Source organism: Vulpes vulpes, chromosome 12, assembly GCF_048418805.1.
Source record: "Vulpes vulpes isolate BD-2025 chromosome 12, VulVul3, whole genome shotgun sequence".
In the NCBI taxonomy this organism is placed as follows: Eukaryota; Metazoa; Chordata; class Mammalia; order Carnivora; family Canidae; genus Vulpes; species Vulpes vulpes.
Window position 1 is genome coordinate 88,006,244 of NC_132791.1, and position 27,676 is coordinate 88,033,919.

A 27,676-nucleotide genomic window follows, 5' to 3' on the forward strand; every position below is an offset into this window, starting at 1 on the left:
AGATAGTCCTCTACCCTTGAATAGTCTTCCTTACTGTGCATTAACAAGTGTCATAGAATAACTTTTTTCTTTAACAAAGGAAAAATAACATATGCCCACACAAAGACTTATACAAGAATGTTCATAATAGCTTCATTCATAACAATAAAAAACGGGGGGCACTTGGGTGGCTCAGTGGTTGAGCATCTGCCTTTGGCTCAGGGTGTGATCCCAGGGTCCTGGATCAAGTCCCACATCCGGCTCCCTGCAGGGAGCCTGCTTCTCCCTCTGCCTGTGTGTCTGCCTCTCTCCCTGCGTCTCTCACGAATTAATAAATAAAATCTTTAAAAGAAAAAAAATAGCCCCAAACTGGAAACAAATCACATGCCATCATCTCATGAACATAAAAGGCTGTTGATACACATTGCTAAGTTGCTTTCTCTACCAGTTCTACAAATGTGTAACTCCGTACTTTTTACGAAAGTGTCTACTTGCACTTTAATATTTGTAATTCTTTACATTTTGATAGCCATTTAAACCTCTCTTCCACGTCTTCCGTAGCCATATGTACTCTCTTTAATCAGCACTTTGCAGCTCTTATGGCTCATAACATGGTTTTGTTCCATCATATGTGAGGTCAAATAAAAGTGTGTAAGAAAACTCCTGGAGGACAAGAATGATCTCATTTTTCTTGTATCTTCAAGCCTGGAGCCTTGTGCATATCCCTTCTCTTCGGTCAAGGAACATCTCCTGAGTTCACACATTGGACCGGTACCTGGGACAGGTGCACTGAGCATTCAGAAGGTTCACTGACCTGAACACCACTGGTTTCTAATGTCTTGCACCAGGAGGTCTCAGTGAACAACCTTGCCCCACGTTTTAAATTCCCCAGATTGAGACTTTCTCCTTTCTTGGTGAGCTAATCCGGAAACAAAAGCTCTGATGTTCAGCTTTTAAAACGCATTGAGCCGTGTAAGCACCGCTCCGTGGGCTTTGTTAATTCCTTAGCATGCACCCCGGGGCCACACTCTGGGGGCACTTCAGACGGGGGAAGTACAATCTAGGGAAGGCCGGTGGTGCGGGGGACTCTCCCAGGTACTCCGAAGGGCGTCGGCGTCACGCTCGTGTTTGTGAGGGCACCGGTGTGACGAACGTGCAAATCGGGGCAGCGCAGACGCGGGAGCCGCCGCGGCCTCCAGCGGCCTGAGCAGAGCCTGGGCCCGAGCCTGGCCCCGCCCCCCGCAGGCCCCGCCCCCGCAGGCCCCGCCCCGTCGCGCGTCGGAGCCCCGCCCTCCCGGAAGTAAAGGGCGGCCCGGCGCCGCCGCCCACGCTCCCTCCTGTCGTCCGACTCCGGCGGGCTGGCGAGCGCGCGAGCGGCATGAGCGCGCGGCCGGGCCGGTGACCGCCGCCCCGATGGACCGCCGCCTCGTCGCGGGGCGGGGGCCGCGGCGTCCGCCGGGCCGCCGGCGGCTCCTGCCCTTCCTGCCCTCGGCCGGCTGCCCGTCAGCGCCGCGCGGGGGTCCGGGGCGCGGGGCTGCGGCGGCCCTGGGCGGCGCGTCACGGGCGTCCCCGCTGCTCCTCCTCCTGCTCGTGCCGCCCCCGCGCCTGGCCGCCGTCGCCCCGCGCAGGGCCCCCGCCGACCCCGAGCGCTCGCGCCTGGCGCCCCGCGCGCCCCCGGCGGGCCTCGCCCCGGGCGTCGCCTGGGCCGCCGGCGCCCTCCGCCTGTGTCGCCGCCGGGCGGCCGCCCTCGCCGCCCCCCGGAGAGGTGAGGTGAGGGCCGGGCGGGGCCCCGCGGGAGGGGCGGCGTTGGCGCCGGCCTTGGGGCAGGGCGGGTCGGCCGAGGTCGCCGCGCCCCGCCGGGCGTCGGACGAAGGACTGCGTGACCCCGAGGGCCGCGCGCCGCGGGGGGGGAGGGGCGGGCGAGCTGAGGGCCGCGGCGCCGGGCCCTGCGGGTTCACTTCCGACCGGCGCGGACCTGTGGACTCCCTCCGTCGACACCAGTTGCCGGTTCTGGGTGCTCGGGGCGCGCCCGCCCACGAGACCCCGGAGCTCCCCTCTGGCAGACGAGATGATGCCCACCGGGAGCTGCAGCTTGCGTGGACACGAGATTGACACGTGCGTGGTGGAAGTGATACAGACTGCAGGGGAAGAAGTGCAGGCGCGCTTCCAGCTAGGAATTTTTTTTTCTTTTCTTTTTTTTTTTCCCAGCTGTGAATTTATTTTTTTTTAAATTATTTATTTATTTATTCATGAGAGACAGAGAGAGAGGCAGAGGGAGAAGCAGGCTCCATGCAGGGAGCCTGATGTGGGACTCGATCCTGGGTCTCCAGAATCACACCCTGGGCGGAAGGTGATGCTAAAATGCTGAGCCACCCAGGTTGCCCAAAAGCGGGCGTCCAGCTATGAATTTTAAATGCACTTATCAGAATAGGACTTTTTGGTTTTTTAAGTTTTTTTTTTTTTTTTTTTTTCATGAGAGACAACGGAGAGAGGCAGAGACACAGGCAGAGGGAGAAGCAGGCTCCCTGCAGGGAGCCCCACGTGGGACCCGATCCCAGAAACACCCCCCCACCCTTCATGACCTGAGCCGGAGGCAGACGCTCAACTGCTGAGCCACCCAGGCGCGCTTCAGAATAGGTTTCATTGAGAAGGTGGCATTTGATTAAATACTTGGAGGAGGTGAGGGCAGTTACTGTCCTGCAGGAAGATGAGGGAAGCCTAGGCTCAATTTCCTAGATAGCAGATTGTTGAGGAATATATCATTTGGAGTCATCTTTATTAGCAAAGAGCAAAAATATCGCTTATGGTGTCGATCAGTAGCCTTCAGTAACCACACTGAAGGCTTTTTTTTTTTTTTTAATGCCTTTCTTAATAGAAATGCCCGGTAATTGTTGGCATTTTGTAAAATCTAAGAATACCTTTGGGGAAGACACTTGATTGGGAGAGCAAAATGAAGGAAAGAATCTTTACATATAAAGGGTGGGGAATGAGCGGTGAGCTCTGTCAGTAATTATGACTTAGAGATGACTTTGGTCTTTGTTTCAGTACTTTTGTACTTTGTTGGTTTTTTTTTTTTTTTTTTTGGACGAGCTGGTAACTTGTGGTTTATTTTCTTCTCATCATTCAAGACTGTGTGGCAAAAGGGAAGAAAAGTATTCTTTCTCATCGGTTTTCTGACATCATAACCGGAAGGCAGTACTATTGGCTTAGGGGCGAAGGATCTCGTTTCTTCGGAATGAGGATGGATGCTTAAATACGGGGAAGCACCCACGACATAGTTACGGAGCAAGCGTCAGCAAATGAGTTTTGTTCCTTTACTTTCAGCCTGGTGATATATTTGGTGCCAGGGTTCTCAGTAGGGCTCCTGAAACTTAAGGATTTATGAATAGCAAGTTTACACTTGGTTTCCTCCTCCATTCCTGGCTAACTTTGGGCTGCTTTTGTGTGTGTTTTTAATATCCTTTTGATATCCTGAAGGTCCCCCCAGAGGAGGATTTATCCATTACACTTTAACATAGCTCAGTTTACTTCCTGGTTATTAGTAGGAATTCATAGTTCTTGGGGCTTACTTTGTTGTCACAATAAAGGAGGAAAAGTGAGTCAGAGGTATTCTGAATGCCAGAGTATTGCTCCTCCTCAGGCTTTGCCCTTTTACAGAAGGCAAGATGGCATTCAGCTTCCATCAGCAGGAGTTGGCCTGCCAAGTCAGAAGTGGCCAGCCCTTTTCTCCACTTTTTAGATGATAGTACATATTGTGTTGAAATGAGCTTGCAGTTGAAATGAATTCCAGTTGTTTTGGGCGAGAAAAAAAATCTGTGGCATCTAAATTGGAATTAGTTCTTGCTTAGAAAGTAGTCATGATACTTTATTTTGGGTGTGTATGTGTAACTGAAAGAGATGTTTCAAACCACACAAATGATGATTTGTTGTTAGAAGTGAGAAATTTGGTACTAGAAAAATCCCATCACTCTTCACTGGCCAGTTCTAATGTTTTCAAGCTCCCTGACCAATGGGACAATAGATCGCAGTTTAAAAATGGGTGGGTTACCCTCTAGAGAGCCCCTTGAGACATTAATTCAGTCATTCACCACTTTCTCAAGCTAGATCTGTTCTGTGTCAAGCAGATACTTGGAGTCTCTTCTCTTGGAGCCAGTTTTCTCTCATACTAGGGATAAAGAATGAAAAAAGGACCAGATTTAACTGAGCTAATTTATGTAAAAAAGGAAGATTATAGGTGAAGAGGTAAAAGGACTTGATTTCAAATTTTCTTTCTAGGGAGTCTCATGATCCAGATCCTAGAATTCTCTTACAAAGTTATTTCTGGAAAAAAAAAAGTTATTTCTGGCCTGCAGTATGCCAGGTTAGATGCTAACAACATGAAAATGACTAAGACTGGCTGCTCTTGAGATGTTTGGACTCACAGATGATACCGATGTGGAAATAATAGGATAAGTGCTGTGATTGAGCTATCTGAACTGAGCTATCTGAACATAGATAAAGAGCAATCAAGGCTGCCCTCTAACCTGGGTGGAACTGGCCAATCAAACCACACAGTGTAGCATAATGCCCTGCCCAGAACATAATAATTTGCTTAGCTGATTGTAAAATAAAGAGAGGTAAAAAGGATGCTTAAAATTTGTCATTTGAAAAAGGGAGGGCAAGCCAGACTTCAGGATGGAGCATCAAGGTATGCAAGTGCAGGACACAGCATAGCTTAGGTGACTGGAAAGAAACCTGAAACAGTAGGTGTTGGCTAAATTAGGACAGGCTTTGTATTTGTGTGCCTTGCCAAGGACCCAGTACTGTAGGCTAATGGTTCTCTGAATGCAAGGGCCTTTTTTTTTTTTTTAATCATTAAACTCAAACATATAACAGTTGTTGCATTTTATATATATTGTCAGTCTGCAAACAGTGCTTGGTACAAAATGATTATTGGATCTCGTACTTATCTTGACACTGACTGTGATCCTCTTTCCAAGGTGGGATCCACTGCTATAGGCTTACAGACAAGCATCAGATCTCTAGGGTCCAATCCATGTCACGTATCCTTTAGAGGTGAAGGATTAACAATAGGAGCGGGTTAGGTGAACTATGGTTCTGGTCACTTAGGGGATTTACTGAGAAAACCTTAGAATTTCGAGTTAGTAGTGACTTACTTCTTCTACAAACCTGGGATCATAGAAAAGTAAGGACAAATATGTAGCAATATTTTCATACAACTGTGTTTATTACATTGAAATGAAAGGTTTTTTTAATTTCATATTGTTCATCTCTTTTTCTTTTGCTGTCAAAATGTCTTTCATAGTATTTGTCGTAGCAAGGAGTTATTGTGTTTAAATGTTCTTTCTTGACAGAATTACTAATTGGCGTTGCAATTGTTACTTTTTTTAAAAAACTATTTGTATGGTTCATGAAATACAAAAGCCAGAGAACTATTAACATCCTACCTTCTTCAAATGAGCACCTTGAAACAAGTTTACAAAATGAGTTTGATCTGTGACTAAATGCACAGAAATTCATAGGAAAGGTAACATATAAATTATTAGAACACATCTCTCTAAAGAGGCTTTTTTTCATAGAGACATCACAAAGAAAGAAAACTATAGATGTCTTATGAGTAAAGACACATAAATCCTCAACAAAATGCTCACCAAGTCAAATCCAGCAGTATGTAAACAAGGAATACACATCATGACCAAAGGAGATTTCTACCCCGAAAACAACAGGTTCATTTAACATTGGAAAATCAATTTCACAGAAAAGAGAGACCATGTTATCATCTCAAAAGCCATGGAAAAGGAATTTGACAAAATTCACCCCTTCATGATAAAAAGCACTTGACAAATTAGGAATAGAAGGGAACTGCCTCAGTGATAAAGGACATATGTAAAAAACCCACAGCTAGTATCATACTTAAATGGTGAAAGATGAATGCTTTCCCTCCAAAAGTCAGAAGCAATGATATCTGCCATCACCATCCGTGCAGCGTTGTACTAGAAGTTCTAACCAGGGCAAGACAATGGAAAGGCCTCCAGATTGAAAAGGAGGAAGTAAAACTATCACTGTTCACAGGTGATGACCTTGTGCATGGAAAAGTCTAAGAAATTGAAAATACCATTAGAGCTAATTAACAAGTTCAACGAGAATTTAGGATACAAGATCAACATTAAAAATATAACAAAAAGGCAGCCCGGGTGGCTCAGCGGTTTAGCACTGCCTTCAGCCCAGGGCGTGATCCTGGAGACCCAGGATCAAGTCCCACGTCGGGCTCCCTGCAATGAGCCTGCTTCTCCCTCTGCCTTTGTCTCTGCCTCTCTCTCTCTCTCTTTCTCTCTCTGTGTCTCTCAAGAAAAAATAAATAAAATCTTAAAAAAAAAATAACAAAAAATACAAAAATCAATTGCATTACTCTACACTAGAATGAACAGTCTAAAAAACAACTCCCTTTATAGTAGTAACAAAAGAATAAAGTACTTAGGGATAAACTGAACAAAAAACTCATATGATTGACCCTTGAGCAATATAGAGCTTAGGAATGCCAACTCCCACAAAGTTGAAATATGTGTATAACTTTTGACTTCCCCCAAATTTAACCATTAATAGGTTACTATTGGCCAGAAACTTTACCATAAGAGAGAGATAATTAACACATATTTTATATATTATGTGTTATAATATGTATTCTTAATATAAATTAGAGAAAGTTATTAAGAAAATCATAAAGAGGGGCACCTGGGTAGCTTGGTCAGTTGGGTGTCTGCTTTGGCTTAGTTCATGATCCCGGATAGAGCCTTGTCAGGCTTCCTGCTCAGCAGGGGGTCTTTCTCTCTCAAAGAAAGAGAGAGAAAGTTTAAAAACAGAAGAAAATCATAAAGAAGAGGAAATACTATACTGTAAAAAATCCATGTAATGAGTGGACCCTTGTGGCTCAAACCTGGATTCAAGGGTCAGCTGTACTGTGAAACCTACATTGAAGAAATTGAAGACCTAAATACGTGGAAAAACATCCTATGTTCATAGCTCGGAAGACTTTGTACTCCCCCAAATTGATCTACAGATTTTTTTTTGGATCTACAGCTTTAAAACAAAAGTTTTAAATGTCAAAGTTTCAGGTGGCTTCTCTGTAGAAGTTGATAAACTGATCCTAAAATGCATACGGAAATGGAAGGGACTTGGAATGGCCAACATAATCTTGAAAAAAGAAGAAAATTAGAAAACTCCTTTCCGGATATAAAAACTACAGAGCTACAAGTAATCAAAACAATGTGTCCCTGGTATAAGGATAGATATAATTCAGTGGAATAGGATGGAGAATCCAGAGATTATTTACAGTCAACTGATTTTTGAGAAGTTCCAAGATAATGCTGAAACAACTAGATTTCCTCACACAAAAGAAGTTGAACTCTTATCTCACACGACATAAAAGTTAACTCAAATGGATCGAGATCTAAATATGAGCGGAAACTGTAAAACTCTTAGAAAAAAACTGGTATGAATCTGTGTCCTGGAATTAGCCAGTAGTTTCTTAGATGTGACACCAAAAGCACAAGTAATATACATGAATGAATGAATGAATGAATGAATGAATAGGACTTCATTAAAATTAAAACTATTGTGGTTCGAAAGGCACCATCAAGAAGGTGAAAGCCAGCCCACAGAATGGGAGAGAATATTTGCAAATTATACATATGATAAGGAACTTATATCTAAAATGTATAAAGAATTCTGAACTAACTCAATAATAAAAAGATAACCCAATTTTTAAAAAGATTTGTTTATTTATTAGAACGTGTGAAAAGAGCAGAGGGAAGGGGAGACAATCTCAAGCAGAATCTGCACTGAGCTTGGTTCGATCTCATGACTGAGATCATGAAACCAAGAGTCAGAAGCTTAACCAACAGTGCCACCCAAGTGCCCCAAAAGGTGACACAATTTTTTTTAGATGGGCAAAGAGTCTAAATAGATGTTTCTCCAAAGAAGATATGCAAATGACCAATTAGCAATGAAAAGATGCTCAACATCATTGGCATCAAGGAAGTACAAATCAAAACTACAATGAGCTATCCCTATGCTTATTGCAACATTACTTACAATAGCCAATATATAGGAGCAGCCCAAATGTCCATCGATAAATGAATGGATAAAGAAGAGGTGGTGTGTGTATATACACACATACACATACACATACACATACACATAAAATAGACTTATTTAGCAATTAAAGAGAACGAAATCTTGCCATTTGCAGGGACATGGTAGAGCTAGAGAGTATAATGCTAAGTGAAATAAGAGAAAGACAAACAGCATATGATTTCACTTGTGTGAGATTTAAGAAACAAATAACAAAGGAAAAAAGAGACAAGCCAATAAATACTCTTTAATTATAGGGAACAAATACGTAAAAACCATAGTCAAAGAGACACGTAAAAAATAATAAAATTTAAAAATTGTATTGGGATACCTCTTTACATTTACTAGGATGGTTATGTTAAAAAAGACAGTAACAAGTGTTGAGGGGCAGCCCTAGTGGCGCAGCGGTTTAGCGCCGCCTACAGCCCAGGGCGTGATCCTGGAGACCCTGGATCGAGTCCCATGTCAGGCTCTCTGCATGGAGCCTGCTTCTCCCTTTGCCTGTGTCTCTGCCTCTCTCTCTCTGTCTCTGTGTGTGTGTGTGTGTGTATCTCTGAATAAATAAATAAATAATTTTTAAAAAAGTATTGAGAATGTACAGAAATTGGAACCCTCAGGTACTGCTGTTGGGAATAAAAAGTGGTGTGGCCAATTTGGGAAACAGTCTGGCATAACCTCATAAGGTTAAAGACAGTCACTCTATGATGCAACAATTCAGTTCCTGTCTGTATACCCAAGAGAATCAAAAACTTGTTCACACACAGAATCTCATACACAAATGTTCACAGCAGCATTGTTCATAACAGCCAAGAAGTGGAAACAACTCAGGTGTCATGTCCTTCAGCTGATGAGTGGGTAAGGAAAAACTGGTATATTCTTAAAACAATGTGATTCAGCAGTAGAAAGATATAAAGTGTACATGATTATAAGGTGAATGAACCTTGAAAACCTCACCTAAGTGAAAGAAACCAGTCACATGATACCGCATCCCTTATGATTCTATTCATATGCAATACCCAGCATAGGCAAATATGTAGATGCAGAAAGATGATTGCCTGAGGTTGGGGGAGTAGGGAGATTGGGGCTTGATAGCTGAAGGGTTTCTTTTTGGGATAATGAAAATGTTCTAGAGTTGACTGTGCAGAATGTTACAGAATTCCAGTAAAAATCAAATTGAGCACTTGACATGGGTGAATTGTATGGGATATGAATTTTCATCTCAATAAAGCTGTTGTTTAAAAGGGGGGGACCTGGCTGCCTGAGTTGGAAGTGTGTGTGACTCTTGATCTTGGGTCACGAATTCGAGCCCTACGTTGGGCATAAAGATTACTAAAAATAAACTAAATCCCACAAAGCAATCAGGTAGGCTTTTAAGGTATGCAATATTCTTTCATAGCTTTTGTTTACCATCAGATCCTCTTTTAAGCCTAATTGTTCTTTACATTGTAGAGCTAAGCCTTTCTGCTGGGAGCCTGCAGCTGGATCACAGGAGAGATTTGGAGCACAAGAAGAGAGATTTCACCTCCTGCGGGAACAAGAAGCTCTACTTTGACACTCATGCCTTAGTTTGTTTACTGGAAGAAAATGGTAATTCTCCCGTTGGTCACTCAGTGCCACAGAAAAACACTATAAATTATGAGTTCTTGGGGTTTTTTTTGTTTTGTTTTTAAGATTTTACTTATTTATTCATGAGAGAGAGAAAGAGAGAGAGGCAGAGACATGGGCAAAGGGAGAAGCAAGCTCCCCACAAGGAGCTAGATGTGGCACTTGATCCCGGACCTCGGGATCATACCCCATGCCAAAGGCAGACGCTCAACCGCTGAGCCACTCAGGCGTCCCATGAGTTCTTATGATCTTATCTAACTTCTCCTATTTCTCTTTGATGTTCAAGTTTACAGATAATCTTTTGATCAGTCTCCCATTTTTTCAAGTTCTTAACTTTTTGTTTAAGGACATTTTTGCTTCCGCCAGTACAGTACAGTGGAGACTTTTTGCACACATTTTCTCTTTGTCCATGAGAAGTATATTTTTATAACATCACTCTGGAAGTATAGCATTACAGATGAAAATTTAGACACAAGGTAGCAAAATTCAGGAATGGTTCCTGTAACAACCACCTGAAGCACAAAAGTGGTAGTTTTTGATACTGCGATATTGTGTGCTTTTAAAATTGTTATGAAATTAGGGGCGCCTAGGTGGCTCAGTGATTGAGCATCTATCTGCCTTTGGCTCAGGACGTGATCCTGGGGTCCTGGGATCGAGGGGTCCCAGGGACCCCGGATCCTGCTTCTCCCTCTGGCTGTGTCCCTGCCTCTCTCTGTGTGTCTGTCAAAAATAAATAATACCTTTTTAAAAAATTGTTATGAAATTAAAATGTTGCTGAGCAGCAATTACTACAATTTTATCTTGTGGGTTTTTTTTTTTTAGTAGTCCAACTAATATTTTCCATTATTGCTGATAATTAAAGATTCTCCAACACATAAGATGTTTTTTGAAAATGCATTAAGGACATAGGTAACATTCCCATTTAATCTTACCTAGACAGATACACGAATTCTTATTCTCTATACTGTGACTCTTTACTACACTGTATAGATATTTCTCCAGTTGTACGTGCTCTTCTCTACAGAGCTACCGTCTATAGCTGTGCTTCTCTTGCCCAGGACAGATAAGTGGATGGAGTGAGTTCTGTACTTGGTTGGGGAGTTAGAAGCTCTGGGTTCGAGCTCTGCCTGGGCCCAGCTGCAAAGCCAGACAGTTTTCTCATCCTTCCTGGGTTCTTTTTTCTTTTTTAAAGAGATTTTTACTTACTCATTCGTGAGAGACACAAGGAGAGAGTCAGAGACAGGCTGAGGGAGAAGCAGGCTCCCCTGTGGGGAACCTGATGTGGAACTCAATACCAGGAGCCTGGGATCACACACTGAGCCAAAGGCAGGTATTCCACCACTGAGCCACCCAGGTATCCCTCATTTTTCTCTTTTTAAAATTTTACTTATTGATTTGAGAGAGTACCTATGTGCAAGAGCAGGGGAGAGGGGCAGAGGGAGAGAGAGAAGCAGACTCCCCACTGAGCAAGGAGCCCAAGGTGGGGCTGGATCCCAGGACCTAGATATCATGACCTGAGCTGAAGGCAGACGCTAAACCTACTCAGCAACTCAGGCACCTCCATCCTTCCCAGTTTCTATGTCCTCATCAGGGTGGGCACAATAAGAATTCCAAAGATTATTTTGAGTATTAAAGAAAATATAGTGTACTTGAATGCACTTTGGAAAAACATATCATAATTTTCATTGCTTAGGCCTTTTTCACCAAAACTACTTTCAACTCAGAATTTTTAAAAAAGAAGTGAGAAGAGAGGCATCAGAAGTTATGTGGTTAAGCAGAAGTCATCCTGCTTTTTCCTTTTTTGTATGGACCTTGTGTTCTTGCATTCAAAGTAACCCATTGTAAAAAGCCATATTCAAGAGAATTAGGGCATTTCACCATACGCTAGGTGTTTGACGACAGTAAAGGAGCATCATAAATCTTATTAAGTGGTAAAGTAGCTGCAATGGACTCGAGATGGCCACACATCTTCGTCCTGTTAACAGGTGAGGTTTATTTTCCCACCTCCACCAAAATCTATTTTTTTACTTTTGATAAATAAACATTGTTTATGTTTAAAGTGTGATGTTTCGATAGATGTACTTCGTGCTTTTTTTATTTCAAACCTTGACCTACCAGTCTGCATATCTCAAGACCTGTATTCTGAAGACCCCACTGAGTGTAGGGCTTGAGGCTTCTTAGATGAATGATATCTAAGATGTCATAGGTTGAGGCCCAGATGGAAGCGTCTCACATCTTTTATCTTTGTCTTCTCCCACTTTCTGTCCTTGTCTTCTCTAGGGCTGCGTCTCCTGCTTCACAAAACTTCCTGCATGTCTGTAATCTCTCTAACTCTGAACATGTCTTGTTCTCTCATTTCTCCAAAACATTCTTTTGTATTGGTAACCCGGTAGATTTTCAGGCCTAACTTCTGCTTTTTCTTATCCATTTCTCCTCCCACAGGTGGTTATAAATTATAATGTTATGGAGTTTAGTATCAGCATAAGTTCTCCAGTCTTTTTATTTTCTTCATAATTGCCAAACTAAAACTGTGTTTAACTATGAACACTTAATAAGGTTTTAAAAATCACAAGACACATTTTCATTTTCAAAAAATTAGGAAGGTAGAAAAGAAACAATATCCTGAATCCCAGCGCACCAGAGTGAAACAACATTATTTACATTTTATTGGGTAACCTTTTGGATAATTTTTCTAGATAGGCATGACCCACATGTTGAAAATTAGAGCATTTTGAATAAAGTGAGGGAGTAGGTCTTTGGAGGTCTTCTGTCTCTTTTAAATCTTTGTCTTTGTTTCTTAATTATAGTCAGGGGCCACCTGGGTGGCTCAGTCAGTTAAGACTCTTGATTTCAGCTTAGGTCATGCTCTCAGGGTCATGAGATCAAGCCCCAGGTCAAGGCTCTCTGCTCATCTGGGAGTCTGCTTGGGCTTCTCTCTCTGCCCTTCCCCCCAACTCGTACATGTATGTGTGTACTCTCTCTTTCTCTCTAAAATAAATTTTAAAAAAATTACAGTCTGTATTTCTCATCCAAATTATATCAGTTATAACTTTATTCAAACAGATGTGCCTTTAATTATAAGAATCAGTAGGTTCTTCTGTAGCTTTTTTTTTTTTTTTTAAGATTTTATTTATTTATTCATGAGAGACACACAGAGGGAGAGGCAGAGACATAGGCAGAGGGAGAAATAGGTGCCCTGTAGGGAGCCTGATGTGGGACTCAATCCTGGGATTCAGGGATCATGCCTTGAGCCAAAGGGAGAAGCTCAACCACTGAGCCACCCAGATGCCTCTCTTCTGTAGTTCTTATGGATGGAAGCATTTAATAGAAAAAAATTACTTTCTAGGGACTTGGTTTTAAGCATCTTATTAGTATTTACAATGTAAAATATAAATTACTATCTAAAAGTATTTTTTATTTGTAATTTTATTTATTTTTTAATTTAATTCACCTAATATTACTAGTTTTGCAAGTAGTATTATCTAAAGTTACTAAAAACAATGACATTGGGGCACCTGGGTGGCTCAGTGGTTGAGTGTCTGCCTTTGGCTCAGGTTGTGATCCTGGGGTCCTGCATCAGGCTCCTCATGGGGATCCTGCTTCTCCCTCTGTCCATGTCTCTGCCTTTCTTTGTGTCTCTCATGAATAAATAAATAGAATCTGTAAAACCACAAAATGATATAACTGCTGAGTTGGATTTTTCAATTCAGCATAATTTACTGAATATCAAAGAATATATTTTTCATCCAGACTGGCTCCTTCTCCATAAGCAATCGAAGAGACTTATGGAAGAAAAGTAAAAGAATGGGTTTTACCTTTTAACATCAGCTAAATGAACAGTGAAATTACTAATTATGTTTATGTGGTCAATGAATTGATGGATTTATGCTGGATATGAAATAATTGAGCTTTCCTACTTAAGCAAATTATTCTTACTAACGTGTGCATCTTAAAGTTAAGGAAGTCACGTTTTTGTAGAAAATTTAGGCCACGGGGAATGAAATAATAATTACCTAGAATTTTTAAGTTACAAAAGCAATAAATTGCATCTGTAATTTTGATTTTCCCTTTCTTTCCTTGACCACGCCACATTGCAGGCTTCCTGATATCATGAGACATTCTAAGGAAACATGATTTTTCACAGCTAGATAGGACAGTAGAGGACACTAGCCCAGCTCTTTGTCTTACATGAAGAAGCAGACTCAAATGTGTCATGCTTGTCCAGAGTGACAGACACATCATAGCTTGGGACTCCAGTCTTTTCTAAATTCAAACATTTCCCCCCCTCTGTGAAGGGTTCCCCCACCACCACCACCACCACCACCAATAAATGGAGTCTCCAGAGTGTGAATGTCTGTCTTTGTTTGCTTAGGGTTCACCACTCAGCAAGCAGAAATCACTGTCTCTGCATTGGTCAAGATCACGGATGCCAACATGGATATCGTCTACAAGGATATGGTCACCAAAATGCAGCAGGTTAGCTTTGTTAGAGCACAGTAGCAAATTTAAAGTGTAAGGCTGGGATGTTATTTGTAATATATATTAGATAATATTCTACTGAAAAGCATATCGTATTTTTAACCGTAGTTGAGAGGCAAATAATTCCAGTGCTATAAAAAATATTTTTTTAAGGGGCAGCAAGGTGGCTCAGTCAGATCTTAGCTTGGATCTGGATCTGAGGGTCATGAGTTCAAACCCCACATTGGGCTCTACACTGGGGAGCCTCCTTTAAAAAAAAAGAAAAGAAAAAAAGTATTTGAAGCTATTTTGTCAACTATTGTAGACTCATGCTGGAAGACTCAGTAGGCTTGAAAATGGACTATTCCAGTTTACCATACTTAACAAATGGAGATGTGGCTGGAATTACAGCAGTGTTTTCTTGAGCTGCTGGTCCTCAGGCTGTGCCACCCTTTTAACTGGCTCACTTGATGATGATACTGGACTTGAATCTTTATTCTTTTCCTTTCCTCATTCTGAAATAGAAGATGACCTTGCTGAACCTCTTTCGTCATATCCCACTTCTGGTTTCTCACTAAGATGATTCTAGGTAGGAGGCAGACATCGTAGGCCAACTAGGTTATATGTTTTTTGTTTTTCTTTTCCTAGGAGGTCACTGTTCAGCAAATAATGTCTCAGATTGCTAATGTGAAAAAAGATATGATTATTTTGGAGAAGAGCGAATTTTCAGCCCTCAGAGCAGAAAATGAGGTAAAACTAGAGAGCCACTCATACTAATAAAAAATGGTCACTCTTGAGACATTGAGACATGATATGCATAGACAAAAGTGCCCGTGTTAGGTGCGTTTTTACAAAGTGAATTTGTTAAAAGAACACTTGAAGGAGGCAAACGTGTACTAAAAACAATTGTGTTACTGGGGCACACAGGTGGCTCAGTTGGTTGAGCATCTGACTCTTGATCTCAGCTCAGGTCTTGATCTCAGGGTCTTGAGTTCAAGCCTCACATTGGGCCGCAGCCTGGGGAGCCTACTTTAAAAAACAATTGTATTGCTGATTTTATGTAACTTCTAAGATGAATTAAAACTGATTTCAAGGTAGGCACATGCGTTGTAATAACGTCCTGGCAGGAGAGATAATCATGTCTGCCACTAAGGCTTTTCAGCTCATTTTTCATTCTGAATACAACCAGGTTCATGTGGAGTGAGAGTTAGAACTGTGCACAAAAACATCTAATGTGTGTTTATTACCAAGTTGTATGTCTTTTTTTCTAACCTTCTAGCCATATACTTGACTTTTTTTTTTTAATGTGTTTTTAGAAGATAAACGTGGAACTACATCGATTAAAACAACAAATAATGGTGAGATTCTTAGTCCTGTTTGTGTGCTTATTGGCAGTTACATAGGCATAGTAATAAATATAATGTCAGAAGTACTTTAAGTGTTCTTAAAAACTTAATACCATGTTAAATATTTGTATAATATATCTTAAAAGTACACACTGGAAGATTTAGCCACCACCATGGTCAGTGAATAAATGAGTGATGTCTGTAACCAAATTCATTAAGAAAATTATGTAGGATGAATGAAGTCATCTCTAAATTTAAAAATGGTTAGAAGTTGCCACCTGGAGCCTTTAGGTTCTGTTAGAAAAGACTGGCTTTAGAGAATTATATGTGATTTCAAAATGCTTACTATGCCAGCTGTTTGGATTTCTTTTCTTTCTTTCTTTTTTTCTTTTTTAAGTGGAAAGGACATGGATGTTAAGGAAGAAAAGGTTCTGACGAGCATCAGAAAGAAGGCTTTATTTAAGCCAGAATTTCATATTTTCCTTCTTTGAGTCCATTTCTGCTTTTCAGAGTTGTCCAGGGAACAGCTTGAGTCATAAATTCCCTAAGGGGATGACACTGAGACTCTGGAGGTTCAAAGTAACAGTAACCCACAGCCCCCTCTGGACCAACTGAAGCTTTATAGAAGAGGGTCATGTGTATATATGACTGGGAAGTCCCAGGATTCACCTCCCAAGAGGGTTTCTATTTCTCACTTTGGATTTCTCTCTCTCTTTGCCCTCCTGCTAGGATGAAGTGATCAAAGTCCGAACAGATACCAAGTTAGACTTCAATCTAGAAAAGAGCAGAGTGAAGGAATTGGTATGTTCCTCTATTAAACACAGAGTATGAATTCATCTCTTTGCAGGATGGAATGCTTGGTCCGGTCTGAACATACAGATAGTTCACCAGGTCTGTTAAACATTTACCTGTGTATCATTGTCAGACACAGTTTTCTCTTTAATTTTACTTTGGCTTATAGCTTAAATTTGATGCTTTCAAAAATGAGATGAAAAGATTGGGAGGCGCCTGGCTGGCTCAGTCAGTAGAACGGGTGACTCTTGATCTTGGGGTCATGAGTTCAAGCCCACATTGTGTGTAGAGATTACTTAAAAATAAAACCTTTAAAAAAAAATTTTTTAATAAGATCTTGGTTAAGTCAAGTTTGAATCTCATTTTGTTTCAGAGAGAGACTAAATTATGTGTAACTTAGACATTATCAAAGAAATCAAATTCAGTCTAATTTAATTTAACCTAACTTAGACCTCCACAGGTCCTGATTTTTCTTTTTTTGGGGGGGACAGGGGGAGTCCTGATTTTTCAAAAGTTAAATTGATCATCTTTTTTTTGATCATCTGTCTTGAATAATATTAAATTAGATGCTACACTGAAATTCAAGATTAAAAAAATATTTCTGTAGTCTCTTGTTTTAGAGAAATCTTAATGACTTGATTGCATTGTTTTGAAATGCAAATTATAAAAAAAGAAATGCAAATTATAAATGAATCTTTAGGTTGCATTCAATTGAAATATTTATTTATTTATTTATTTATTTATTTATTTATTTATTTATTTAGATTTTATTTATTCATGAGAGACAGAGAGGGAGAGAAAGGCAGAGACATAGGCAGAGGAAGAAGCAGGCTCCATGCAGGGAGCTGGAATCATGCCCTGGGCCGAAGGCAGACTTTTTTTTTTTTTTTTTTAATTTTATTTATTTATTCATGAAAGACACAGAGAGAGAGACAGAGAAGCAGAGACACAGGTAGAGAAAGAAGCAGGCTCCATGCAAGGAGCCTCATGTGAGGCTCGATCCCGGGACTCCAGGATCATGCCCTGGGCTAAAGGCAGGCACTAACTAAACCACTGAACCCCCCAGGGATTCCCAAAGGCAGACATTTAACCGCTGAGCCTCCCAGGTGTCTGTCAATTGAAATTTTTAATTGAGAGAAGTACTTCTGTACATTTGTTACCAAAAAGATATCAGAAATGTAGGTTGTAAGTAAGTAGGCTGAAAGGTACTTGTACCTGTACAGGTAACTTAAGGGGTCGTATACAGGACCCAAGAAGGCTGTGCAAATACCATTCTGCTCATTTGCTTTTTCAAAAATAATGCATGTAAATACTATTTTTTCCCCTCAAAGTTTTTACAACACCTTTTTTTCCATTTTTTATTTCATTCCGTTATAATTGACACAGTGTTCTATTATTTTCAGTTGTATAATAATGATCTTTGTATATACTGCAAAATGGTCACCACTGTAAGTCTAGTTACCGTCTCACCACACAGTTATAAAACTTTTTTCTTCTGATGAGAACTTTTAAGATCTATTACCGTCTCACCACACAGTTATAAAACTTTTTTCTTCTGATGAGAACTTTTAAGATCTATTCTCTTCACAACTTTCTTTTTTTTTTTAATTTTTTTTTTTATTATTTATTTATGATAGTCACACAGAGAGAGAGAGAGAGAGGCAGAGACACAGGCAGAGGAAGAAGCAGGCTCCATGCACCGGGAGCCCGACGTGGGATTCGATCCCGGGTCTCCAGGATCGCGCCCTGGGCCAAAGGCAGGCGCCAAACCGCTGCGCCACCCAGGGATCCCTCTCTTCACAACTTTCAAATATACAATACAGTATTATTAACTGTAGTCACCATGGTGACTGTAGTCACCATGCTGTACATTACATCCCAGGACTTAACTTATTTTACAACTCTATTTTTGTACCTTTTGACCCATTTCACCCACCCCATAGCTCCAACCTTTGGCAACCACCATTCTGTTCTCTGTATCTGTAAGCTTGGGTTTGGGGTTGGGGGGCTTCTTTTTGTTTTGAGGGAGGTTTTTTTAGATTTTAGATTCCACACATAAGAAAGATCATACAGTATTTTGTCTTTCTCTTATTTCGCTTAAGGTAATCACCCAGGGTCCATCCATGTTGTCACAAATGACAGGATTCCCTTCTTTTTTTTAAGGCTGGATAATGTTCCATTATACATATCCACCACATTTTCTTCATCCCTTCATCCATCAGTAGATACTTAACGTCTTCTGTGTCTCGGCGATTGTAAATAATGCTGCAGTGAATATGTACATTCTAACAAAGATAACATTGAGTCGCCTCTAGTGACTTAACTCATCTATCTTCTTGTTCAGGCTTTATTTGAATGTGATAGCAATAGTGAGATACCTTCTCTCTTATTAGGATAGTGAAAAATAGGGCATGTAAAGCATCTTTTACTAACACAGAACTGGATACACCTATAGAAACCAAATGTGCACAATTGTTCGTTGTCTTCTGATTTTTCACAGTTTGCTTTTAACCGGAATATGCGACGATGATAAAGGAAGTCAGTACTGAAATTCAAACAAGTTCTTAACTCTTCTGGAACTGCCTGTGGATTTCAGGAGTTAAGCTGAGCTTTGTAGTACAAAATAATTATTATGCCCATGTCCCTTTGTTGTCTCAAAAACCACTTTTCAACCATAAAGATGAATTCACCTAATATCACTAAAATACTTAAAAGTCAGTAGCATACGATTAGTCTCTAAAAAAGAAGAAACTCTTTGAATTACCCTGTCCTTATGGGTCGTGTACTTAGCAAAAAATCTGAAGGCACTTGATTTGGGAAGATGCCCATAGCTAAGGAAGATGTAGGACTGATGAACATGGGTGAAAGCCAGTGAATTGGTGGGATTTATTAACTGAGTTGAGAAGTGGTTCTTGGTAATCCTGAACTTAAGATTACTGTGAAGTACAGGACAATAGTGTGTACTCTCAGGGTGTGTTGGTGAGGAGGACTGGGACCTTCCCACTCTGTATAGAATGTTTCAGTTACATAATTGGTGATACTTACAGCCAGTTTCAGAGCAGTATGGCCTATAAACTGCTTTGTGGTACAGGGAGATAGAGTCACCTGATGTTATTTTAAAAATGGCAGCGTCTGGATACAAACTTTTCTCTTGTGGCCAGGTCAATAAAGACTTGGGGAGATGTGGAAAAAATCTAGTCTGCCCTGCCCTCTGGTGGCGATCCATGCATAACTCTTTCTTCATCTGAAACCCTGACATTTGAAGATGGAGATGAGCATTCTTTCTTTGGTCCTAGACTAGTCTTTGGGGTCGTAGGTTTTTTCTCCTTTTTTAAAAAAAATGTCTGAGCAATATTGTTTTTATACTGTAAGTCCCCTGGTAGTTCCAGGGGAACATTTTATAACTAAGAAAGATTCTAATACTTAAGCATTAATTTTCTCCCCGATAACAGGGTTAATTTAGTAAAGAATTAAATGCTAATTTTTTATTTAAATTATAGATTTTCATTTGTTAAATTAAATCCCATACCCATTGCTGAGGAGAGGCGTGTCTGATTTTTGTCTCCATGTCAACAAAATTGCACTAAATCTTTGCATAAATGTTAATAGCCAAAAGCAAGATACCACTTTGATTCTGGGTAGTGCTAGTCAGTCCTTTTGTGATACTGGATTGTGACAACACCCAAGTGGGTTGTTGTTATTTAATAAAACCAACACGTGATGGTTTCATGCATTTCTTGTACCGATGTACTTATGGTGTATCCTTAGGCAGTGTCTATGTCACATAATACTATTCTTTGAAACTATTTTTTCCTCAACTTTATAACATTTCTGTCTTTGTCTAAGTTTCAGGCAGTGACCAATTTTGTGATTGTGATGGGTTAGCTCTCAAACTAAATTGTTCCCCACTTTCTTCAATCCTCTCAAAGCCAGAAAGCACATGACTCAGCAGCCATGCAAATTGGTCTCCGGGGAATGCTGTTATACAAGTAGGAGGGGCCCAATGACATCAGAGCAAACAGATGACAAGAGCAGAAGAGAGAGGTGAAGGGTGACAAAGGGAATCCAGATACTGGAGCAGTGAGTGGCTACAAGGAAGAAACTTCAGAAGACACATCTAATGTGTCAAGTAGGCTCCTTGATTCCAGAGGTGATTTCTGGTATCCTTTATTCTTGAAGGTACTGAGACCAGAATATTTAAGGCACTAGAGAAGGAGGAGAGGAAGAAGAAGATAAATCATAATCTGACCTATGTTACATGTTTATTTATTTCAGTACTCGTTGAATGAAAGGAAGCTGCTGGAAATGAGGACAGAAATGGTGGCATTGGTAAGAAATAAGACTGACTTTTCTTAGTCATAGTGTTCATCTTGGCTTCATCCCATGCGTGGTTACTGCCCTTCGTAATGATGTGTTATGGGAGGGTATGTGCAAGTTTCATGTCCTAGGGTTTGTTTGTTTTGTTTTAGTTGTGGTAAAGTATACATAAAATTACCATCTTAACCATTTTTTAAAAGATTTTATTTTTTTATTTGAGCAAAAGAGAGAGACAGTGAGTGGTGGGGAAGGGCAGAGGGAGAGAGAGAGAAGCTGACTGCATCAGCCCCTGATGCAGGGCTTGAACCCAGGACCCCAGGATTATGACCTGAGTTAACTGCCTGAGCCACCCAGGTGCCTCCTCTATCCATCGTAACTGTTTTTAAGTATACAACTCATTGGCATTAGGTACATCCACATCATTATACAACCATCATTGCCATCTATCCACAGAACTCTTCGCATCTTGTAGAACTGAAACTCTCCCTGTCGACGACACACTGACTTGCATCCCCTTTTCCCCCAGCCCGCTGGCCACCACCAGGACTATGTCTGTCTCTATGAATTTGGCTACTCTAGGGACCTCATATAAGTGGAATCATAATATTTGTCCTGGCTTCTTTCACTTAGCATAAGGTCTTTAAGGTTTCTCCATGCTGTAACCTGGGTCAGAATTTCCATCCTTTTTAAGGCCAAATAGTATTCCACATATGAATAGATCATGTTTGGATTATCTGTCAGTGGACAACTCGGGTTGCATCCATCTTTTTCCATTGTGAATAATGCTACTATGAACATGATTGTACAGATATCTGTTGGAGTCCCTCTTTTCAGTTCTTTGGGGTATGTACCCAGAAGTGTTGTACCAGAGAATTTTTTTTTGCACTTACTTGATTATCTTAATGAAAGTTCAAATCCCAGTGTTGAAGACTAACAAAGAATGGAGATTTTAAAATTATTTTTCAAACTTATGGCATACATTACTTTTTTCCATCTATGGACCTCTGAAACTTGGAAGAGACTTGGAGGAAAACCTTTGACACAATTTTCTACTCATCTGGGCCTTTATTTTCTTACTTATTACCTGAATTATTAGCCATAAGAAACTAGAAGTGATCCTTGAACAATAGGGAGGTTAGGGACCTTCCCATGCAATCAAATCTGCATGTAACTTTGAACTCGCCAGAAACTTAACTACTAATAGCCTACTGTTGACTAGAAGCCTTACAGATAATATAAAACATCAGTTAACACATATTTCGTATATTATATGTGTATTATATAATGTATTCCTTTTTTAAAAAAGATTTATTTTTGAGAGTGTGTGTGTGTGTGCGCGCACGTACATGCACACACCAGGGTGGGGAGAGGGGCCAGAGGGGGAGAGAATCCCAAGAAGACTTGGGTTCTTGATCCCATGACCCTGAGATCATGACCTGAGTAGAAACCAAGAGTTGAATGCTTAACCAACTGAGCCAGCCAGGCACTCCTATATTACATAATGTATTCTTACAATAATAAGGTATGCTAGAGAAAAAAATGTTATTAAAATCATAAGGAAGAGAAAATACATTTACAGTACTGTACTACGTCAAAACAAATCATGTAAAAGTGGACCCATGCACTTCAAACCTGTGTTATTCAAGGGTCAATCTTTCTTAACTTGTCCTAGGATTTTAGTTAATTATTTCCAATGCTTTTATGCATTATTGAAATAGTACAACCCCTTTATAACATCAGGCAAACTCACCACCCTTTAGGGGCAATTGTTATGTATCTAGTTTAATGTATTTTATTTGATAGAGAATACAAAGAGGCTTTTGGTATAACCAAGTCTCCTAATAAAACACTTGGTATTTGATCTATGAAAAAAAATTGTAAGATTATCTAAGATTGTGTTCACTTTTTTTTTTTTTAAGATTTTATTTATTTATCATGAGAGACACAGAAGCAGAGACATAGGCAGAGCGAGAAGCAGGCTCCTCACAGGGAGCCCAATGTAGGACTCGATCCCAGATCCCAGGATCACAACCTGAGCCAAAGGCAGGCACCCAACTGCTGGGCCACCCAGGCGTCCCTACATTCACTTTTTAAAGCGTTATTTGAATACTTCTCATTAGGAAGAATTTAGAAAGATAAGACATCTTTATTGTCATTGAGAACAATGCTGGCTTTGTAACTTTAATCTTAATTTGTAGAGCAATCTAAAATTTACAAAAGCATTTTACAGATTATTACGTTCAGTTGCCCAGGTAGCCTATGTGAAGGCAGGGCCAACAGTTTGTTTTTTGGGTATTTGGTTTTCTATTTTTCTTTTCTCTTTGCTTTTTTCTAATTAAACAGGCCCAGACACTGACGGGATGAGCACTGGGTATTATTCTATATGTTGGCAAATTGAACACAAATAAAAAATAAATTTATTAAAAAAAAAAAAAAAACAACAGGCCCAGAGATGCTAAAGGCCCTGACCAATGCATCCTAGCATGAAGATAGTAGAACTAAAGCTAAAGCCCACATGTTCTTAATCACCCCACCTTTCCCTCAGACTGCCACCTGCTGTTGAGGGTCTCTAGGACAGAGGGAGCCAAGGGGATAGCAGGTATATCCCAAGTGGTTTAATGCTGTGAATCTCTCTTTTAAAAGCATGCCCAGCAAGATCGGGCTGTCACCCAGACAGACAGGAAGATAGACACTGAGGTTGCTGGCCTCAAAACCATGCTGGAGTCACACAAGCTTGATAACATTAAATATTTAGCAGGTAAGCTCTTGTATCTAGGTAGTTCAAACAAGCTGAGAATCAATAAAATTTGGAAAATTAGTCAAAGATGAATACTGTGTTTCGATTCTAATACATTTTTTCCCCCACATTTGAACATCTCTGAAATTAGAAGGCAGGTTTTGATATCCAGTAGATAAAGTATCATACAATAATCAGTATTTTTTTTTCCTTAGTAGTAAAATGTGTCTTGCAACTGAGAATCTTAATTTTTGTAAGGTACTATCATTGAACTATAGTTACTTGGAATTTTTTTTTTAGTGAAATTCAAGGCAATATTTTATGGATGCTTTCTGCTTCACTTGGGGACACTCTTTGTAAGGAGTTATTTTGGTTTTGCAATTTTTTGAGCCAGAAGAGGGAATGAAGATTTCCTGTATAAAAATAACTTAGCAATTATTTTAATTCATATTTAACATTTTGGATTAATCAATATTTTAAGTCATAATAGCATTTAGAAGTGGAGTTTTGTTCAGGAAGTTTTAAAGGGTGTGTCCCTCTATAGTACATTTATATATACTTTGTGATGACAGAATTTATGACTTTCCCTGAAAAGGAAAGTTTTGTTGAATATTGGATACGTTTTTACTTTGAAGATAATTGTAAAGGATGGAGTGTTTTAATAGGCAGGTGTCAAAAAAAAAAAAAATAGGCAGGTGTCTTGTGGAATGTGGCACCTCAGCAAGCAACCTGAGCTGCTTACATTTGTTTTTTTCTGTTCCGTGGATAGGTGGATAAGCATCTATATATTTTCTTAATAAAAAGTGGATCCTTTAGTAACTGCTAACACAACTAATCCTTTGCTCATTTTTTTTCTTACAGGGTCTGTATTCACGTGCCTAACAGTAGCTCTGGGATTTTACCGCCTGTGGATATAATAAAGTGTCTTTTTAAAGAGATCCCAATTGTTTTGCCTTAAGAATACCAGATTGCTGTGCCTTTTCTGCCACCCCCCACCATTTCCACATTTTAACACTCGTTTTGATTTATTGTATATTATCTATTTTATGCAGATTATGGACATATCACCAAGGAAAGAATTCATAATGGTTCCTTTCGTCTTTTTTGTGTAGTTGCCTTTGTAACAATGAGTGGTGGACAAAGCACGAAGACCCCACTCAGCTGGACCAGTGAACTTGCCAACAGTAAATATTATGACTCTCTACAATTTTAAATCTTATGTCACATAGAGGATTGAGGGGGGCGTCTCCACCTAAAAGGCACAGCTGGTTTCACTAAGTACTAAAGAATCACCCAAACTAAACCAAGAGCACCGAACCCTCTGTACCTAGTAACCCTGTCCTTCCCCGCAGCCAGTCAGGTGTAGTAATGATTCACCTGTACTATCCCCTAAAGGAATTTTTTTCTTTGAATTTCCATTGTCTTAGTAAGTTATTGTCTTGGTTATTTTTCATATGTCTCCCAGCTAGAAAGTTTTATTGCCTAATTAAGTTTTATAATTATGATAGGGAATCTTTCTCTCCCACCCTCTCCCCATGGCCTAAGAACTATATCAATACTCTACTTCTGGCATTGCCTACCCAGAAAACTTGATAATTTTCAGCATGGATGTCCCAGTTTGTGAGACAAGTTCTCTTTCCTGCTGGTCTTCATCTGGCACTCAGTTTTCCTTCTGTAGCAATATCGAGATATTCAGATAGCATCTGCACTTCTTAGAAAGTCTTTAAGGAATATGCCTTTGCCAATTACAAGCTCAGATTGTAGGCTTTAAAATTAGAGAGCTGTCATGCCACGTATTATCCTAATCAAATTTGATTCCTTTGGTTGGTAAAGACACTCATACCTACCTTCTATTTTTTAAAACGAATCTCTAGATACAGCCAGGGTTCTTTTAGGGAAGCACATTCTCATGTTATTTGAATGGCCTGGGAGAGAATAAGCATTTTAAAAACAAGGACATCAAGAGTACGTTTGTCTTTCTCTATATACACACGTGCGCAAAATCTGGTACAATGGGGAACCACAGACATGCCTGTTGATGGAACTGTGGAATAAATCACCCATTGTCACTGTTCTGGCTGCATTGCAAGAAAGTTACCTTTGTCCTTTGGATGTCAAACTTCAGAAAATAAGTCATTGCCTTTTTTAAAACATATGTTTAGCACGAAGCTGCTGAACTCCAGATGAGCCTGAAAATCAAGTATTTTGGCATTCGTAGTATCAGTTTCAAAGTGAATAATGATTTGATTGTTTTCAACTTGGTCCAAGATTATATCAACTGCTTCATAAAATACTGTAGCAATATGTGCTTCCCCTTTCAGAGAAGTCCCAGAAAATACTGCACATTTAGCAGTTGCCTTAAGTATTAACAGATTTTAGCGAGTGACATCCCATTAAGACCACATTTACATTTGCAACTACTTGATAGAGTTATAACTATGGTAAGATTTTGGAGAAAGAGCCTGGAGCACAGACATTCTTCCAAAATTAACAGAATCCCCAAGAGGAAAAAGTACTGTATGCAATTATGTCTCAAAGTAAACACTGATTTGTATAGCTTAAAAACAAGCAAAGTGACCTTATTTCCCGGTAAAATATTTTTTGAATGACATTTGGTGGGGTGATACTCTTTCATCTGCCAAAAGTATTCCAAATAACAGTCCTACTGGTTTATGGTGTGCTGCACCAGTCACTGAATTTGGGCCTTGGATTTTACTGTGTCAGAACAGCCTCGGGAAAAAATGAACTCAATTTTGGTGGCTCAGATTGCATGCATATATGGAAGTCAGGGGGGTTTGGGACTGTGTTCCCATTGTTTGGCCAAATGCATACTATTTGAAAAGCATGAGCCAGAAATAGAAGCATACCTTTCCCACTGCTAGCTGGCCTAGACTTCTGGGGGGAGCACAAGTATGCTGGGACTGGACACAGTGGGACAACTTCCTGAACTAGCCTGGCTCGGGATTGCCATCGCTTTGGGATTTAGGCCTTAGCCTAATTTCAGAAGATGCCTAGAACAACTTGCAGATAACCCATGTGTACCACCTGGGAAATCAACCAGAGCCAGATACTGTGAACATACCCCTGTAGGCACAGGTGCCTTCGCTACAAACACCCAAAGCAGAACATCAGATGGATAGGATCTGTATTTCATTTCCATTCTGAGGGGTTCCTCTGCATTCCTACTTTCTTCTCTCTCCTTTTCTCGTTTAAAAAGCCCAAACTCTAATTCTACTCCTTTCCTATTCCTTTAATAAGCAAAACCTGTCTGCCTATACATTTCTTTACAGGAAACAGGATTTTGATTTTTCTGGGCTGTTCTTACTCCTTCAGCTGGTTTTTTAGCTTAATATCTAACAAAACTAAATCTGAGTTGTATTCATTTTTTCCCTTAAGTATGCCAAGTACCTCAGTTGAGAAGTCAAGTTCAAGAAGAAAGGCTTGACTCAAACCAGACATCTTGCTGGAATTTGTCTCGGAACACTCTAAAAATAAAAATCCTGAGCCACAGAGAACATGTCCCTGCCTGGGTTGTCCCCAGCTCAGCTCGTGCTTTTACCTCTGTAGCTGCATTTAGTGACGTGAGCTCTCCTCTCGTGTTCCAGCCTCCTCCGTCGCTGCCTCTGCCTGTTAATTAACCATGTCAGCATGGGCGAGCGTTTCTCTTCCCCCACCCTGCAAAGCTATGTTGATACTGTTGGCATCATTTCCAAACAAGTATCACATAAATGGTAACTACAGTAGAATTCATGCCTAGGAAACGTTGGCTTTAACCATACGTTTATCAAATTTGTGGCTTTTCTGACACTAACTAAAGCAACAGCATGTTAAGCACGATTTATTCTTGATGTATTCTTTATGCTTGAGAATGTTTAGCCTTTCACTGAAATTTTATTTGGAAAATATCTCTCTACAGATTTACACTTATGTTCTTCCGATTATAACCCAAATGATTTATTAACCCTTTTATCACATAAGCAAATATTCAGTTCCATTTTGTTGTATAATACAGTAGGCATAATATTTTTATTATTTAAAATATTTAATTATTTCTGTGTGACTACGACACTTTTCATTCAAATTATTCAATGAGTAGGCAAATCTAGAACAATTTGTGCCTGCACTGTGTTTTAATGTTACTCCCTCCATTGTGTATGATAACTCTGGTGTATTATAAGAAAACCTTAAAATTTGGGTTTGTATAGACAACTTTGAAAGTGCTTACTTGACTTACGAAATAAAATTTTTATTCAAAAGAATTAGCATGCTCAAGTGTAATACTTGTTTGAGGGGAAATGAGGGATTTTTAAAA

General features: G+C 40.1%; 1 protein-coding gene across 2 annotated transcripts; it reads left to right on the top strand.

Moving 5' to 3' along the window:
• Positions 1–1,293: 1,293 nt before the first annotated feature.
• On the top strand, positions 1,294–27,623 carry MCUR1 (mitochondrial calcium uniporter regulator 1). 2 transcript variants are annotated; one of them, XR_011995685.1, is made up of 10 exons: positions 1,294–1,744; positions 9,559–9,696; positions 14,087–14,190; positions 14,821–14,922; positions 15,489–15,530; positions 16,248–16,319; positions 20,586–20,639; positions 23,271–23,385; positions 24,226–25,191; positions 25,260–27,623. XR_011995685.1 is itself a non-coding variant. In XM_072729103.1 (9 exons), the coding sequence occupies exons 1-9, from the start codon at positions 1,393–1,395 to the stop codon at positions 24,279–24,281; spliced, it is 1,035 nt and encodes a 344-aa protein (XP_072585204.1). In that variant the 5' UTR covers positions 1,294–1,392; the 3' UTR covers positions 24,282–27,623. The 2 variants fall into 2 exon arrangements, 1 of the variants encoding a protein (XP_072585204.1); XM_072729103.1 differs by having other exon boundaries at positions 24,226–27,623.
• The last annotated feature ends 53 nt before the right edge of the window (positions 27,624–27,676 follow it).